General features: G+C 53.9%; 2 protein-coding genes across 2 annotated transcripts; one reads left to right on the forward strand and one right to left on the reverse strand.

Moving 5' to 3' along the window:
- Positions 1 to 206: 206 nt before the first annotated feature.
- CCT7 (chaperonin containing TCP1 subunit 7) lies at positions 207 to 11,350 on the reverse strand. Its single transcript, XM_061440982.1, has 11 exons — positions 11,175 to 11,350; positions 10,482 to 10,588; positions 10,029 to 10,154; positions 9,372 to 9,424; positions 7,974 to 8,145; positions 5,856 to 6,020; positions 4,598 to 4,786; positions 3,912 to 4,009; positions 3,229 to 3,361; positions 1,939 to 2,145; positions 207 to 810 (listed from the first exon to the last, which is right to left on the reverse strand). Exons 1-11 carry the CDS (start codon positions 11,200 to 11,202, stop codon positions 586 to 588), a joined length of 1,503 nt encoding a protein of 500 aa, XP_061296966.1. The 5' UTR covers positions 11,203 to 11,350; the 3' UTR covers positions 207 to 585.
- A 2,657-nt stretch (positions 11,351 to 14,007) lies between these two features.
- PRADC1 (protease associated domain containing 1) lies at positions 14,008 to 17,881 on the forward strand. Its single transcript, XM_061440954.1, has 5 exons — positions 14,008 to 14,162; positions 15,324 to 15,424; positions 16,034 to 16,143; positions 16,496 to 16,663; positions 17,512 to 17,881. The coding sequence occupies exons 1-5, from the start codon at positions 14,033 to 14,035 to the stop codon at positions 17,630 to 17,632; spliced, it is 630 nt and encodes a 209-aa protein (XP_061296938.1). The 5' UTR covers positions 14,008 to 14,032; the 3' UTR covers positions 17,633 to 17,881.
- Positions 17,882 to 18,050: the final 169 nt, after the last annotated feature.

Here is an 18,050-nt window from a genome sequence, read left to right on the forward strand (position 1 = left end):
AATAGGTGGGAGCTCCATGAGAGAGCCCCTGCACAAAGGTAAATGTCTGGGAAGCACAGGGAAGCAGATCTGCTTCCCAGCACAGAACCTGCTTTTAGACAGGGCAAAAACCAGTCTGAGAGGTTCACCTTTAACTCCAGCCATGAGCTACCACCCTCCAGGGTGCAGCATGCACCAGAGAACAGAGAAAGCCCCAAATGTGCCACTGAAACAAAGTCACCTCTTTATTCTGAGCCTGGATTCCAACCCTCCAGCAGGAAAACAGAAAGGAAATAAAAGGAGTATAAATACAAACCACCCCACAGCGGCTGCACAACCTGCCCGGGCCCAAAGGGCTCCACTCAGCATGGCTTCCATGTGGAATGGCGAGGCAAAGCCTAAGGAGATCAGTGCTGTGCAGGGTATGCTGGGGCTGAGCTTCTCCCAGGGGGGCTGTGGTGCCCAGGCCAAGATCTGGCTCTAATTCAACACGGGCAGCGGTTGCCTGTGACCACATGGTGCAGGGCCTCTTAATTCACCTCGAAATCCTAATTCCTTCTCACTTTGCACGTTGGAGGAGAGCTCCAGCCCCATGGGGAGCAGGTCTCAGTGGTTGTGGGCTTTACCTCGACCCCTGCCCCGGGCACTGGGCGCAGCATCCACAGTGGAACGAGGGTTCTTGATGGTTTCATCCACGGAGATGATGAGACAGGCGGCCTCGGAGGCGGCCGTCAGCGCGTTGATGCGCACGATGGCCGGTTCCCACACGCAGGCCTCGAAGTTGTCAGCAATGTCCTCGTTGTTCACGTCCACACCGTACCACGTGCCCCCCTGAGGGACAGAGCAGGGGACACGGTGTTGTTAGTGGGTTGGTAAAGTTGGATTGGGGCTTGGAGCAAGCTGCTCCAGTGGAAGGTGTCCCTGCCCATGGCGGGGGAGTGGAACTGGAGGAGCTTTAAGGTCCTCTCCAACACAAACCAGTCTGTGACTTCAAGCCATGCACTTGGAAGCAAAGGCAAGCAGGGAGAGGCAGAGACTGGACCCTGCTCTGTGAAGGAAGAATCATGGAATCAGCCAGGTTGGAAAGGACCTTTAAGATCATCAAGTCCAACCCGTACCCCAGCACTGCCAAGGCCACCACTAACCCATGGCACTGAGGGCCTTGCCTACATGGTTTATGAACACTTCCAGGGACGGTGACTCCAGCCCTGCCCTAGGCAGCCTATTCCAAGAATAATATTTGAAGGGAACACCCAAAAAGCCTTTGTTGTCAGCAAAGCTTCACAAAAGAGGTGTGCTCCATCTCGAGGAGAAGCTCTAGAACCTTCAGGACTGGCTTCCACACCACTGCTGTGCCACTCCCCCACCTACAGCCCCTGTTTTGCAGCCCAAGATAGAGCTGCTTCTTCCAGGGCACCTCTCTATCCCCACAATCATCAGTGGGATGAAACGTGGCAGGAGTGACCCTTCAAAGCAGCAGCTACTATTGAGAGAAGCCAAAGAGCAAACTGCTGCCTGAATGAGCAAGGGCTTGCACACACAGGGTCCAAAATGATGGGAGGAAACCAGGACCTTCCATCTGCAGCTGCTCTGGAAAGCACATGGCCAACTCCTGTATTCCATGGCAGGGGGTTTGGAACTGGATGATCTTAAGGTCCTTTCCAACCCATGGAATCTGATTCAATGAATGACTTCCATGTTGAATCTAGAAGCTCCCCCTTGACAAATGATGCATCTTTAAGAAGCAACTCAAACCTCCCATCACCCAACAGTTAGGATCAAAGGGAAAACACATCAGTCCCTTCTATAGGAACCTGGACCACGTGATGTGAAAGAGGACACAAACCTCACATGGGTTGAATTCCATCAGATCCATCAAGAGAAAGAAGAAAAGGAGGAAAGAAGCCACACACATCCCACTGGTTCTCCCCAACTGGAGGTTCAGAGGTGGGCACCTACCTGTGCATGTTTGGCTCGGAGCTTGTTGAGGATGTTGGTGGCATCAAAGCCAGCATTGTCACAGAGCTGGCGGGGAATGATCTCCAGGGCTTTAGCATAAGCACCTATGAGCAGCTGCTGCTTGCCTGGAATGGTCCTGGAATAGTCCCGGAGGTATTTGGAAAGCTCCATCTCTATGGCACCGCCACCGGCAACAACTGAGTCATTCTGGAAGGAAAGGGGAAACTCTTGTTACTGTGTACTGAGTTTGGGTGGAAGGAGTTGGTAGAGGGGGGCTCCAGGGGTGAGAAGGTGCTGGAAGCTTCTCCCATGCCTGAAGCCAACTGGCTCCAAGGTGGATCCACCGCTGGGCAACAATGAACCCATCAGTGATGGAGGCAGCACCTCCGGGATAAGGGATTTAAGAAGGGGAAAAGAAACCTGCACAAGAGAAACTTCAGGCAGAGGGAGGAGTGAGAACATGTGAGAGGAGCAGCCCTGCAGACCCCAACGTCAGCACAGAGGGAGGAAGGAGGTCTCCAGGTTCCTCTGCTCTGTGGTGCAGACCATGCAAGCCCTGCAGCCTGTGGTGAAGACCATGGTGAGGCAGGATGTGCCCCCACAGCCTATGAAGGTCCATGGTGGAACAGAATCCACCTCCAGCACACGGAGGCTGCCACAGTGGACCAGGCAGATGCCTGAAGGAGGCTGTGACCACAAACCAGTCTGTGACTATGCAGAACCCGAAACACCCCCAGTTAGGAAGCATCTGGCACACAGGACCAGCAACTCCACAAGCAGAGCAAACATCCACCACATGCCTCAGACACCCCTCATGGTGCTCCCAGCCCATCTTCACAGCCAGGGGACAGTGGCCCTTCAGACTGGTTACTCAGAGAGGGGGGGAACACGTGGCTTTACCAGGCTCTGACACACACATCAATCCTGCTACTCAAACCTACTGCAGATCTATCCGACACAGCCAGGAGCTCATGCTCCCTTTAGGGTGGAGATAGTCTCCAGAACACACCACACAGCAGGCACACGTTACAGCTGCACTGAAGAGCAGGGGTGCCTGAAAAGCAGTTGGGAAGCTGCAGAGACAACACTGCTTTGGCCAAGGAACAGCACTTGAGCTCCTCAATCAGATGCTGCCAATCTGTGCCCTCCATCAGCTGAGAGCTCCTGACCTTCCCACAAAGCCCTCAGCCAAATGCTGCTGTGTGATGCTTCTATGAGTTAGAGCTGTGCCAGCTCACCTCAACAACCCCGATGTCACACCAGCAGGGAGGTACCTCCTCTGGTCCTTACCTTGATGGCTCTCCTGACTATCATGATGGCATCGTGCAGGGACCGTTCCGTCTCCTCCATGAACTGCTCTGCGCCCCCCCGCAGGATTATTGTGCAGGTCTTTGCCTTGGGGCAGCCTGTGAAGATGTTGTACCTGCAAGAGCACAGGGCAAGGAGGGTTACAAAGAGGGACGTGGAGCTGCTGGAGTGACGCCAGAGGAGGCCATGGAGATGCTGCGAGGGCTGGAGCAGCTCTGCTCTGGAGCCAGGCTGAGAGAGCTGGGCTGGGGCAGCCTGGACAAGAGAAGGCTCCTCAAGGGGAGACCTGAGAGCAGCTCCAGTGCCTGAAGGGGCTGCAGGAAAGCTGGAGAGGGGCTTGGGACAAGGGATGTAGGGACAGGCCAAGGGGAATGGCTTGAACCTGCCAGAGGGGAGACTGAGATGAGCTCTTAGGCAGAAGCTCTTCCCTGGGAGGGTGCTGAGGCACTGGCACAGGGTGCCCAGAGAAGCTGTGGCTGCCCCATCCCTGGCAGTGTTCAAGGCCAGGCTGGACACAGGGGCTTGGAGCAAGCTGCTCTAGTGGAAGGGGTTCCTGCCCATGGCACAGGTTGGGACTGGGTGAGCTTTAAGATCCCTTTCAATCCAAACCAGGCTGGGATTCCATGCTTACACAGCACTACATCCTCACAACTGGTGTTATCTACCTCTCTCCTCCAATCTGAGTCTCCTCAAAAAGATCACATCGACCCAGGACATCATCTGACAGCGCATTGACACTTGTCTGAATGGAACCACCACAGGCCTGCAGGCAGAGGAAAGAAGCCCAACATTACCAACACCAAGAACCAAGACACATGTGCCCAGCAGGCTCCACTCTTCAGACACAGTCTTTTACTGCTGTAACAACCACCCCACAGGTCAGATTCAGAGAAAACCCCTTCTAGTTCCCCTCCCACCTTGTGCATGCCTGCAGGCACCGACAGCAGATACAATCCCTGACAGCAAAATAAGACTGTGCTGCTTCCCAGTGCTGACTCACAGGTTCTGGAGTCCAGCAGCTACAAGAAGAAAGCTAAAACCCACTCATGATGGAACAGGAAAGGATATGGGAAAATAAACCTCTGCTGATGGAATGTACAGACCTTAACAGAGAACAACAGCAGAGAAACCAAAAGGCAGTGCAGATGCATTGAAGGTGTGATTGCTCCTTCCATCAAGGAACAGCTTTGTCAGTATATGGCAACTTCACATAACCACAGTGGTAAAAATGATGTGATTTTAACTTTAAATCTTTCTGTGCTCAGCCACCAGCTGCTGCCTTGTCTGGGAGTGACCAGCCTGGTCCTGTTACTACTGAATCAAACCTTCATTGTGACTGAAGGGATCTCACCATCATTGTTCGCTTGAGGTCTTCTTCTGGGACACGGCCAGCACAGAACATGTCTCTGTCTGCAAAGTACTGAGTGGCCACATCTCCAATAGGAAGCTTGGACAGGACAACTTTGGCTCCTGACTTGTGGATTTTGTCTAGTTTGTCATACAAGATGTTCCACTCAGCATCCACAATGGCCTGGTAATCCTGGGAGGAGAAAGGAAGCAGTGTTCATGTTACAGAGGGCTGCAAACACCATCCTGTGGTGCAGCAAGGAAAGAGCTCTTCTCCAAGGAAGGCAGCAGTGGTCCTGCTCCATTCAGCTCCAGACAACTGCTTCCTAAGACCTAAAAATGATTTTAGGGCACTTTATTTATGCCAAAGAGACACAACTCTTAAAATGCTTCCAGATGCAGAATGGAGTTGATAAGGGGGATGGATGAGCTGGTACAGAGGCAGTGACAGCTCAAGAGAGAGCACAAGGAGGAGGAAGGGGTTATACTGATGTCTGAGAGGTGCTCACAGAACTGTGCAGGGATGCTGGGGTGCAGAGACAGTATCACAGAGGGAAAACACTGATCCCAAGAAACCTACTTTATCAGGGTGCTTGGGATTCACCAGCCTGTTGTGCTCTGCTTGCTAGTGAAACACAGCCACAAACAGCTGGATATCTCACCCAAGGACACAGCAACACCAGGACAACAGCCAAGTATGGGAAACACCACTGTGTCCATCACAGCAGAGAGGGGGCTTTAAGGGAACAACTATTAACATAACAGTGGGGCCAAGCCCCCATAAGCAAAGCACCCAGAGGTCTTTAATACCACAGATACACAGGAACCAACTGCATGCAGCTTCCCAAGAAGGTGTCAGAGAATGACCATGGCTCATAAAGGGATTTTAAGATGGATGAAAAACTATTGTCCAATTGTTTGCTTAAATATGGAGAGGCTCTTTTGGGATTCACAGCACTGGAAAGGCATTATTAGGCATAAAGAGGTCATGGCAAAGCTGATGGCACATCATGGGATAGCCGAGGGACCGTGAGCGAGCAGAAAAATGCCCTTAAATCTGTCATTCAGAGTCTGTCATTCCCTTCTCCCACATGAGGTACCGGGAATTAGATGATCTTTAAGGCCAATTCCAACCCAAAGCATCCTACAACCCCCCATCTATTTTCAGGGAGGAAAAGGATGTGCAGAAGGGAATGCCGTTTCTCCCACTGGCTCCCAAGCAGGCAGCAAGCATAAGGAAGCAGGAGAGGTTCAGCTCTTACCTCCACAGTGTTCACTCTGATTTCAGCATTGTCCTTCTCAGCTTTGAGCTCCAGCTCCACGTTCAACAAGGCGATTTTGGGACACTGATACTTCTTGGGCTGCATTTCAAAGCCAGCATAGCAGAAGGTCTTCTTAAAGGCCACTCCAGCCACCAGCTGAGAGTCCTTCAAGACAGGGATCTGTGTTAGGCTCAGCCCCCCCAAGGTTCTCTCCACAGCGCTCCTAACTCCCACAGGAGACTCCCTGCTTTGAGTCCTCATTTCCAAAGTGTTCACCAAGTGCTGTCTCCCTTGAGTAACCCACTTTTAGGGAAAACAAGCAGCATCTTCTCCCTGTTCACAAAGCAGCTTCTATCACTCCCTTCCTCCCCTCAAGACACCACAATAAAAGATGCTACACACAAGCTGAAGACCAAGGGATGGAGCATCTGTTCTCTGATGTCTTTCTCATTTCTCCCTTTGAAGATGGATACTTCCCATCCACAGCCACACACTCGAGGGTTTGTTTTTCCCTGCTTTGTTTTTCCATGCTCCATCACCACTTCCAGGATTGTTTTGCAGTAGGATTTGCCCTGCCCAACACTGCTCCCTGATGTGAACGGCTTCACTTCATGGCTGGGAGAGAAACCAGCATCTGAATCTCATAGCAGTCTTTCCAGTATCTGAAGGGGGGCTATAGAGATGCTGGGGATGGACTCTTCATTAGGGACTGTAGTGACAGGACAAGGGGTAACGGGTTCAAACTGAAACAGGGGAAGTTTAGATTGGATATAAGGAGGAGATTCTTTACTGTGAGGGTGGTGAGACACTGGAATGGGTTGCCCAGGGAAGTTGTGAATGCTCCATCCCTGGCAGTGTTCAAGGCCAGGCTGGACAGAGCCTTGGGTGAGATGGTTTAGTGTGAGGTGTCCCTGCCCATGGCGAGGGGGTTGGAACTGGGTGATCTTAAGGTCCTTTCCAACCCTAACTATTCTATGATTCTATGATCTAACTACATGCTGCAGAGGTGGCTCTACCCAGGCACTGAAGCCCAGAGGAGCCCTATCCTTCCTAAGCCAGGACAAGCAGAGCCTCTCTTCTGACAGGGTGAGAAGCTCCACAATCTCTCACAAACCAACCTTGAGAAGTTACCTGCTAAATCATCTGCCCCATCCTCATACAGGCCTCAGAGTCCCACAGCAGAACCCAAAGGCCAAACAATCTGGATTAAGGAGGGCTGCTTTAATCCTGAACAGGAGACATCACCCTCCCCACGAGACCAAATTCTGCAACTCTCAGACACCAGAGGCTCAGACACCACACAAACAGATGCTGAGATGTTCCTAACTCGCTCCATCAGTTGTCTGAGGGTGATTATAATGTCTGCTCTCAATGAAAATGCTCCTGCAGAGTGTTTACAGACAGTAACAGAGGAACAGCTCCGAGACTGGAGGGCTTTATTCTTCACCACAAGGATCCCAAGTAACCCAACCTACAGGACACAGGCAGGGACACCCCAACTGTCCACAGCCCAGGAGCAGCTCTCTGCCACATACCCAGACACAGCCCCATCCATACACAACAGGTATTCCAGCACTGTGGTATGAACCCCAGAGCTCTCCTGCCCACCACTGGATCAGCTCCTTCACCAGGTTTCCTTTCCATGTTTCCCAAACCAGTGCTCATGCCCACAGCCAGGACTCACAGGAAGCTCTTCCCTGTGAGGGTGCTGAGGCGCTGGCACAGGGCGCCCAGAGAAGCTGTGGCTGCCCCATCCCTGGCACTGTTCAAGTCCAGGTTGGACACAGGGGTTTGGAGCAAGCTGCTCCAGTGGAAGATGTCCCTGCCCGTGGCAGGCAGTTGGAGCTGGATGAGCTTAAGATCCCTTCCAACCCAGTAACAAAATCTGCTGCAGAGGACAGTGAGGTCAGAGGGTGTCTGCCTCAACAGAACAGATTCTGTACCCGCAGCTAAGAAATCAAGCCCTGCTCACTAAGCTTTATCCTTACATCAACAGCTTTGCTTTGCTCTGGGAACTCCCAAATAGACATTATGAAGCCAGGTTGCATTCTTGCTGCAGTTAAAGGAGCTATGATCCCTGTCTCCCACCCCTTTAGGACCAGATCTAAGAGCACTTACTTCCAAAGCACCTCCTTGCACCTTCTTTATTCCAATCATTTTGAGTTGTAACAAGTCATCCAACATCATGACAGCATCTACAACCATCCTGGAGAAGATCTCCTTGCTTTGGGAGATGAGTTTAGAGCTCAGAGCTGTGGCTGCACACTTCTCCAGAAGGCTTCTCTGCTCACTGCAAGAAAGGAAGGAGAAAGGTCTTGTTCACTTGCTGGTTCTTTCTGCAGGCTGACAAACCAGCAGGTATGGCATAAATCCACTCTAACAGAGACAAAGATCAGCTCCCTTCTATGGACAAGAGAAAACAAGGCCCACACAGGAAACCCAGACTATCAAAGTATGATTCTCCCTTGCAGAACCAAGCACTGGACTAGCACTGACCAAGTCAGCTGGATTTTAGACACCACAGGCCTGAGCTAAACAGGGCCCAGCATTCCCTCCCTCATCCAAAGGCAGTGGGAAGTGTATGAAACCCTCTAAAGGTGGCACATTCTCTGAAGTATTTTGTTCAGGTTAGGTCCTGTTGTACAGAAATGATGTTGAGGCACTGGAGAGGGTCCAGAGAAGGGCCACAAAGATGATCCAAGGACTGGGAAGCGTGTGGGGAAAGGCTGAGAGAGCTGGGACTGTTCAGCCTGGAGAAGGCTCAGGGAGACCTTGTCACCATGTGCAAGTACTTAAGGGGTGGCTACAAAGATGGAGACTCCCTTTGTACAAGAAGTCCCATGGAAATACATGGGGTTATGGGCACAAGTTACTGCTGGGGAGATTCCAACTGGATACAAGAGGCAAAATGCTTCCCAAAGAGAATAACCATTGGAACAATCTGCTCAAGGAAGTGGTGATTCCCCAGCATTGGCCACTGTTAAGACTGGGCTGCACAGGGTGCTGGGACATCCAGTCTAAGTCATGCTTTGCCTGGAAAGGTTGGACCGGATGATCCTGGAAGTCCCTTCCAACCTGGGAACCTGTGATTCCAGGAACTCAGGTAATGTATGCCATAACAGAGTGGATGATAACAAGGGACACCAGGGAAATAAGGATCCAACAGCTAAAAGTGATCTGATTCTCAGTAAATCAGCATTAACACTGTCCCAGACTGCAGCAAGAGCTGCAAGTCACCACCACTGCAACAAAGAAATGAGGCCACTTATTTTGGTCCCCAGCTTCCTCCATGTGCAGTGAAGACACTGGCCTACATACATCACTGCAGCCCAAGTGAGAGGAGGGCATCTCCCTCAGAGGAGCAGGAAACTCCCAAACACTCCGGAATAACCCTTGTGTGAGGCTGTTTATCCAGACCTTGAGACCTCAGCCACAGCCCCAGTGGAACTCAAACACCCTCACAGCATCTGACTGAAGCTCAGCTCCACAACCAGGTCATCTCCAAGGGAAACTTACTCTTTATCTTCCTTCTTCACTGAAACCGCAATGTCTTTGATCTTGTTTACAGCCTGTCAAAACACAAGGCAAAAGCTGGATTTATGATTCATGCTCGTAGCAGATCTCATCTCTGATTCCTCTCTTTTGTGCTTTAAGGTGTCTGTTATTCCTTACTTCAACGTCACTGAAGTTTCAGGCATTCAGGCTATTCCAGCATAGTAAGAAACACACTAAAGGAAGAGGATTGGAAGGAGGCTCAGAGCTGCTCCACTGTCTTCAGCAGAGCTGGTGAACCAAAGGACTACAGAGGGAGTTCACCTCCATAGAAGACCCAGCTTGTAGGGGCTGATGGGCTTCATGAGGCAGAAGGTTTACTAAGGAGTAGTAGAGATCAGGCAAACAGGAACCAGATTTTACCATGTATTCATTCTTCCTTGGGAAAAAAGAAAACACAAAGGAAGCAACAGTGCTCCAGAGGTAGTTACTGGTAGTCACAGCTGACACCAGAAAAGGCAGCTGATGTTTGCATTAAGACACTGCAAGATCACTAATGAGCCTCCCCATACCCATTCATGAACGAATTTTGCTTTCAAGTGTGTTGGTTTTGCTCTTTGGCCCAGAATTCCTGTCTGGAGGAGCCCAGAATAGCCCTAAGCAAGAGCAGCTCTGCCTCACCAGCTGCGTGGCTGTGCGGAAGGCACGGATGATGATCTGAGGATGGAGACCTTCCTCCGCATAAGGCTTCACTTGCTTGAGGAACTCAGCAGCCAGCAGAGTCACAGATGTGGTCCCATCACCAACCTGCACGGAGAGGAAACGCTGTGTGACCCTCACGCTGCAGAGCTGCTGTGACAGAGCTTCCAAACCATGCAAGAGGCTCAAGGGCAAATCAGATTTCATAGAATCATAGAACCCCAGCCTGGTTTGGGTTGGAAGAGGCCTTAAAAGCTCATCCAGTTCCAACCCCCTGCCATGGGCAGGGACACAGATTTGAAAGTTGTCACAGAAGAGAAGGCATGAGTAAAGAAACCAAAAAAAACACGAGCATTTCATGTGTGATTCCCAGCAGTTAAAAGCCCACCGAACCCCCTCCAGGCACAAGTCTGCTGCTGCAGGCTCTCCTCCTACCTCAGCATCCTGAGATTTAGCAATGTCCACCAAGGTCTTCGCAGCCGGATGGACAACATCAAGGAGCTTCAGGATGGTGGCCCCATCGTTTGAGATGGTGGCTTTGCCTAGGGTTGATGTAGGAAAGGATGGCAAGATTAGAGTGCTGTGAATAAAGCCTTTTCAGAGTGGGGGGAAGCCTCTTCCCTAAATCACACCCAAAACAAAACTCAACCAAGCAACATCCACTGACTTGACACTCAGCCCTAAGTGCTGAGTAACTTCACAGTTATTAGGAGCCTCATTTAAAGAATAAACAGAAATGATCAGACAGCTGAAGACGTGGTTCAAGACACACTGTTTCTCCTTTCTGGCATGGACTTTCTCACATCCAGTCCCATTAACACTCAATCTACCCAATCTCACAACAAAACTCACAGCTGCCTCAACTCAGGCCAGCGGAGAGCAAACAAGTAGTTCCTCAGGTAAGCCTAATAATTGCCTTCTCTTCAACAGCAGGGGCCAGAGTCAAGGTGTTGAACTGAGCATTGAGACAGAAACCAAACCTCTATCATAAGATTTAAGCTCAGTCTGGAGTGAGGAAGTTGAAGTCTGAAACCAGTAAATACTGGCTTTAATTGTTACAAAGATGTGAGTAAATACAGAGATGATTTCCAGTCACTTCTCAGTGGCTGGGGACAGCCCAGTGCTTACCCCGGTCATCCACGATGAGCTTGTCCATGCCACGAGGTCCCAGCGTGGTGCGCACGGCCTCGGCGATAACCTGGCAGGCATTGATGTTACTGACGAGCTGCGGGATCCCCTGTGAGGTATCTGTGCCCTCCTTCAGCAGGATAACCGGGGTTGGCTGGAGAGAGAACACACACCAGGGTCAATACTCCAATCCCAAAAGGCTGTGGATAACCTAGAGCTAAGTCCTTGCACAGCCCAGCAGGCTGCCGTCACAAAACCACACCAAACCCTACAGCCTCCTTCAATACTCCTCTACCTCCACACAATCCAAATGCTTTCCATCATTCACAGTGTAATGGGAATTCAGAGCAGCACAGAAGAGTTTGTGTTGGAAGGGGCCTTAAAGCTCCTCCAGCTCCAAACCCTGCCACGGGCAGGGACCCCTTCCACTAGAGCAGCTTGCTCCAAGCCCCTGTGTCCAACCTGGCCTTGAGCACTGCCAGGGATGGGGCAGCCACAGCTTCTCTGGGCACCCTGTGCCAGCGCCTCAGCACCCTCCCAGGGAACAGCTTCTGCCTAAGAGCTCATCTCAGTCTCCCCTCTGGCAGGTTCAAGCCATTCCCCTTGGCCTGTCCCTACAGGCCCTTGTCCCAAGCCCCTCTCCAGCTTTCCTGCAGCCCCTCCAGGCACTGGAGCTGCTCTCAGGTCTTCCCTTCAGGAGCCTTCTCTTGTCCAGGCTGCCCCAGCCCAGCTCTCTCAGCCTGGCTCCAGAGCAGAGCTGCTCCAGCCCTTGCAGCATCTCCATGGCCTCCTCTGGCCTCGCTCCAACAGCTCCACGTCCCTCTTGTGCTGCTGCCCCAGAGCTGGATCAGGACTGCAGGGGGGGTCTCCCCAGAGCACAGCAGAGGGGCAGGATCCCACACGGAGGGGTTCTGGGCTCAAGCGCTTACTGAAACTGGGTCATGGAGAGCTTCTCCTCACCCAGCACCCCCAAATCCTTGTCCTCAGGGCTGATCTCAATCCACCCAGCTGTCTCCCTCTGGGACCATATCATAACTGTCACTAAAATAAGCAGGCTTCCTCAACACAGCAGGAACTGCAAAGTTCCGACTGTGAAGCTGACTGGGTAAGACTACAGACAGTAACTACTGAGCAGGGACCTGCACCACTGCTGCAAACAGATCTGTGATTTATTATTCTTATTACAGCACCAGCAAGATGCTAAGCAGAACAGACACAGCAGCCTTTTGCCCCTCACACCTCAAATCAAGAAGAGTCCAAGCTGCCCCAGGGACAGCAACTGCTGGAAGATGTGTGGGAGGCTGAGATGAGCTCTTAGGCAGAAGCTCTTCCCTGGGAGGGTGCTGAGGCGCTGGCACAGGGTGCCCAGAGAAGCTGTGGCTGCCCCATCCCTGGCAGTGTTCAAGGCCAGGTTGGACACAGGGGCTTGGAGCAAGCTGCTCTAGTGGAAGGGGTCCCTGCCCATGGCAGGGGTTGGAGCTGGGGGAGCTTTAAGCTCCCTTCCAACCCGATCCATTCTATGGTCTGTTCATGTGCATAGAGACTGCCCTGTGAGGGAAACTGAAGTATGGCAAACAGAGATATGGGGAGGCTGCTTTCGAAAATCCACTTCTGAAAAATGGGATTCTGATCATTAACATTTAGCCTTGTGACAGATTTCTGCAGCCTTTTCTCATAATCCATAATCATAAGAAATAACCATGGGGATTAGAGCAGCCTGCCCTAGTGGAAGGGGTCCCTGCCTGTGGCAGGGGTTGGAGCTGGAAGAGCTTTAAGGTCCCTTCCAACCCAAACCACTTTGTCAGTCTATGAAGTGCTGACACCTGCCTGACAAGGCGCTGGAGACAGCTCCGAGGACCCGAAGGGCGGCAGCAGAGCAGGGTTTGTCACCGCTCAGCACCAGCCCTTTACAGAGCTCAAACCAGACGTGCCTCCGAGGCAGAGCTCGAACAAAGCCCAGTCACAGCCGAGGTCTGTGAGACACCCAGCTCCCTACCGGCACCCGCGGGCACAGAATCGCACTACGGCTGCAGCACACGAGGCTGAGGGGCCGGTGTGCGAGTACAAGACGGGTCAGGATTCCCGAAAGCTGGAATTCCGTTTGTGGAACTGAGCGGAAGGAGTTGATCCTCACCCACCAAAGCGCGGACCTGAACGGAACAGAACCCGTTTATCCCCGAGAAGACGGAGGGATACACGGGCTGCAGCCTGCCTGCTCCCGAGCAACACAACGGGGCCCAGAGCTGGGCGGGGGGGGGGGGGGGGGTCCGCAGCCCGGGGGGACGCAGCCACAGCCCCGGAGCCCCGGGAGCTCCGCACTGCTCCCACGCAGGCCCCCGCGGGCCGCGGCAGGCCCCTACGCCAGGCCGGCTTCCTCCATCCCCATCCCGCCACAACCCCACCAAACACGATCCCCGGAGGGTGGCGGAGGCGGCGGGGGAGGCCATCGGGCAGCGGGGCTCGGCGGCGGGGCGGATGGCGGCGGATGGCACTCACCATCATAGCGGCGGCGCTCCTCGGTGCGGCTCCCCCCGACCCGGACAGCCTCCACCCCACAATGCACCGCGCCCGCCCAGAAGCTTCCCCGGGCCGGGCGGGGAAGCGCTGGTTGCTAAGAGACCGCTTCCGGCTGTGCTCTATGGTATGGGCGGTAGAGCGCCCCCTGGCGAGGCGCCGCTCGTTCCCTAGCAACCATAGAGAGCGGGGCTGCGGAGCCGGCAGGGAGGGTGGATCACTATGTGGCAGAGGGGTAACGGAGCACACAGCGCTAGCGGATGGAGCTTTATTTGGCAGGGGCCAGCGACCGAGGGCGCCGTCTTCAGCCGGGTCCCTCAGGACATTGACAGCTGCGTCAGCCAATGAGAAGGCGCGGGGCGGGGGCTCCACCAATGGGCGCGGCGCGGGGGCGGGTGGTGCCGGGGGCAGCCATGCTGCACCGCTCGCTGTGGCTGTGGCTCTGCCTCTGCCTCTGCTGCTGCCCGGGCTCTGGTGAGTGCGAGCGGTGCGACCGGTCCCTGCTCCCCCGGACCGGTCCCTGCTCCCCCGGACCGGCCCCGGTGCCCCCCGGCTGCCCTTGCCCCGCCCCTGCGGCTCCGTTCCCCTCCGTGCCCCCCGGCCCCATCGCATTCCCCTTCCTGCATCCCAATCCGGGTGTGTTTCCCCTCGGTGTACCCCGGCCCCATTGCATGTCGCTACCCCCGTGCGTTTCCCCGTCCTGAACCCCAATTTGAGTGCGTTTTGCTGCGAGCACCACGATCCAGATGCGTGTCCCCTCGCTGTTCCCTTGTCCCATTGTATTTCCCTTCCGTGCACCATGATCCGTGTTCCTTTCCCCATCCTGCACCCCCATTCAGGTGCAGTTCTTCTCTGTGCACCCCGCTCCGGGTGCGTTTCCCATCGCTCACCGTAATTCCATTGCATTCCCCATCCCACGCCCCGATGCGGGTGCATTTCCCGTCACTGCCTCCCAGCTCCATTGTGTTGCCCATTCCCACACACCAGCCCAGGTGCATTTCCCCTCCATGCACCCCAGCCCCATTCCATTGCCCCATCCAGCTGCATTTATCCTTGATGCATCCTGGCTCCATTGTATTTCTCCTCCTTCATCCAATCCGGATGTGTTTCCCCTCAGTGCATCCCAATGCAGGTGCGTTTCCTCATCCTTCACCCCAGCGTGAGTGTATTTTGGCTCCAAGCACCACGATCCAGATGCATGTCCCCTCGCTGCACCCTTACCCATTGTATTTTCCCCCTGTGGACCATGATCCTGGTACATTTCCCGTCACTGCATCCCATTCCCCTTGCATTTCCCCATCCCACACCCCAATCTGGTTGTGTTTACCTCTGGTGCACTCTGGCCCCATTGTGTTTCCCCATCCTGCATCCCAATCTATATGCATTTCCCCTCACTGCACCCTGACCCCATTGCATTTCCCCATCCTGCATCCCAGTTCAGGTGCATTTTGCCTTCTTGCACCACAATCCCAGTGCATGCCCCTCACTGCACCCTGACCCCATTGTATTTCCCATCCATGCACCTTGATCCAGGGGCATTTCCCCCTCCATGCAAGCCAATCCAGGTGCATTTCCTCCTATTTCCTTGAAGGAATTTCCCCTTCTGTTCTCTCACCTCTCTCTGTGCCCACCCAGGTTTACGCCTCCATGAGTATCTGTATTTCCAAGTGCTGAGCCCTGGGGACATCCGCTATATCTTCACTGCAACTCCAGCCAAGGACTTCGGTGGCGTGTTTGTAAGTATTAAGTATCCCAGAATCCCAGACTGGTTTGTGCTGAAGGGACCTTAAATCCCATCCAGCTCCAACCCCTGCCATGGGCAGGGACCCCTTCCACTAGAGCAGCTTGCTCCAAGCCCCTGTGTCCAACCTGGCCTTGAACACTGCCAGGGATGGGGCAGCCACAGTTTCTCTGGGCACCCTGTGCCAGCGCCTCAGCACCCTCCCAGGGAAGAGCTTCTGCCTAAGAGCTCATCTCAGTCTCCCCTCTGGCAGGTTCAAGCCATTCCCCTTGGCCTGTCCCTACATCCCTTGTCCCAAGCCCCTCTCCAGCTTTCCTGCAGCCCCTTCAGGCACTGGAGCTGCTCTCAGGTCTCCCCTTGAGGAGCCTTCTCTTGTCCAGGCTGCCCCAGCCCAGCTCTCTCAGCCTGGCTCCAGAGCAGAGCTGCACCAGCCCTCACAGCATCTCCGTGGCCTCCTCTGGCCTTGCTCCAGCAGCTCCACATCCCTCTTATGTTGGGATAGGTCCCCCCAGAATCACAGCCCACCCAGGGATGAGCAAGCTGTGGGACAGCAGGAAGCAGCCCTGATCCCTCCTCACTCACATTTCCCGTCTCCCTCTTGGAGAACACAAGGTACGAACAGATTCACCTGGTCCCAGCTGATCCCCCCGAAGCCTGTGGAGAGCTGAATAATGGTGTCTTCATCCAGGACCAGATTGCTTTGGTGGAGAGGGGGTATGTTTGGTGTCACGGGTGCTGTCTGGGGTGGGGGACACTGGGGCAGGAGGGGGGCTGCCTGGGGTGCAGAGGGTGACAGTTCCACATCCACATTTCACCATCACCTCCATCTTCAAAACAGCCTGTGGTAAGGTGGAAAAAGCCCAATTGGATTGGATTGGATTGGATTCTGAGGAGAAGATGGCAGAGTGTGGGTGTCCTGTGCCTAAAATACAGCCTCAAAGCAGAGGAGGATTTGTGGGAGGCACTGGGCTTGGGGGGGGATAATCCCTCCTTTGGGAATCTCCAGGCAAGTTCTGGCTCTTGGAGCTGTGTGTGGCCACCAGAGGTTTGTGCTTGTGTGCCCCAGGGGTTGCTCCTTCCTGTCCAAGACGCGGGTGATCCAGGAGCACGGCGGGCGGGCGGTCATCATCGCGGATAACGCCTATGAGAACGACAGCTTCTACATCGAGATGATCCAGGACAGCACCAGGCGCACGGCCGACATCCCAGCGCTCTTCCTGCTGGGCAGGGATGGGTATGTGCCTTGGCCAAGGGGTATCCCACCTTCCTAAGTGGGGAATAGCTCATGGGAAGGGCCTTGTCCCCATAGAACAGGGAGATGCTGGTGATCAGGGTGTCCCACCTGGGTTTTGGGACCAGGGTTTTAGTGGATTCCATTGGTTGGGACTGTTCAGCCTGGATAAGAGAAGGCTCCAGGGAGACCTTACAGCAGCCCCCAGTGCCTGTAGGGGCAAACAGGTCAGCAATATCTGTCGCCTCTTTATAGAATCCTGGAATCCCAGGTTGGAAGGGACTTCAAGGATCATCTGGTTCAACCTTTCCAGGCAAAGCATGACTTAGACGAGATGTCTCAGCACCCTGTGCAGCCCAGTCTTAACAGTGGCCAACACTGGGGAATCCACCACTTCCCTGCGGAGATTATTCCAGTGGTTGGCTGATTTCATTGGGAAAAAGCTTCCTCTTGGGTCCAGTTGGAATCTCCCCAGCAGTAACTTGTGTCCATCACCCCTTGTCTTTCCCATGGGAGTCCTCATCAAAAGGGAGTCTCCGTGTTCTTTGCAGCCGCCCTTTAAACACTGGACCATGGTGACAAGGTCTCCCTGAGCCACCTTCTCTCCAGGTTGAACAATCCCAGCTCTCTCAGCCTTTCCTCACACGCTTCCCATTCCTTGGATCATCTCCGTGCCCCTTCTCTGGACCCTCTCCAGCCCATCCACAGCTTTTTTACAGCAGGGCCAAAACTGAACCCGGTATTCCAAGTGTGGCCTGACCAGTGCTGAGCTGAGTGAGACCTTGACACCTTTATCCCTGCGTGACATCCCTGTTGATGTGACCCTCTTGGTGTCCTCTTTACCCTCCCAGGTACATGATCAGACGCTCTCTGGAGCAACATGGACTTCCCTGGGCTGTCATCTCCATTCCTGTCAACGTCACCAGCATCCCCACGTACGAGATGATGCAGCCCCCTTGGACCTTCTGGTAGCTGCAGAGGCTGTGGCAGATCGAGGACTTGATGGATCTCAGGAGCTTGTCCTAGTGATGGGGGTTGAGGAAAGGCTCTCCATGTGCTCCAGAGATCCCAGCATGCTCCAGAGATTCTCCCAGTGGATTCAGCAGCAGGGAGATGGTTCTGCTGCGAAGGGCAAGCACGAGGACCTGTGGTGGGGGCCTTGAACCCAGCACTGAGCACCCTTTGTAGTGACTTTGGGGTGGGAGCCCAGAGCAGGGCAGCACCTCCCTGACACTCGTTTTAACGTTCCCCAAGATACCACCAGTGTTTTGTGCTGCTGACTGAGCGAGAGTGGACGTGGTCTGGTAGGGATGGGAGAGATGGGTTTGGTCTGTTCTAGCAGATGCCCTCATCTGTGTGTTTTGTGTGAGCTGATGATACCTGAACAAGT

The sequence above is a fragment of the Pezoporus flaviventris genome, unplaced genomic scaffold, assembly GCF_033815535.1.
Source record: "Pezoporus flaviventris isolate CSIRO_AGI_PZ_B2104156 unplaced genomic scaffold, CSIRO_AGI_Pfla_v1 ptg000188l, whole genome shotgun sequence".
NCBI lineage: Eukaryota > Metazoa > Chordata > Aves > Psittaciformes > Psittacidae > Pezoporus > Pezoporus flaviventris.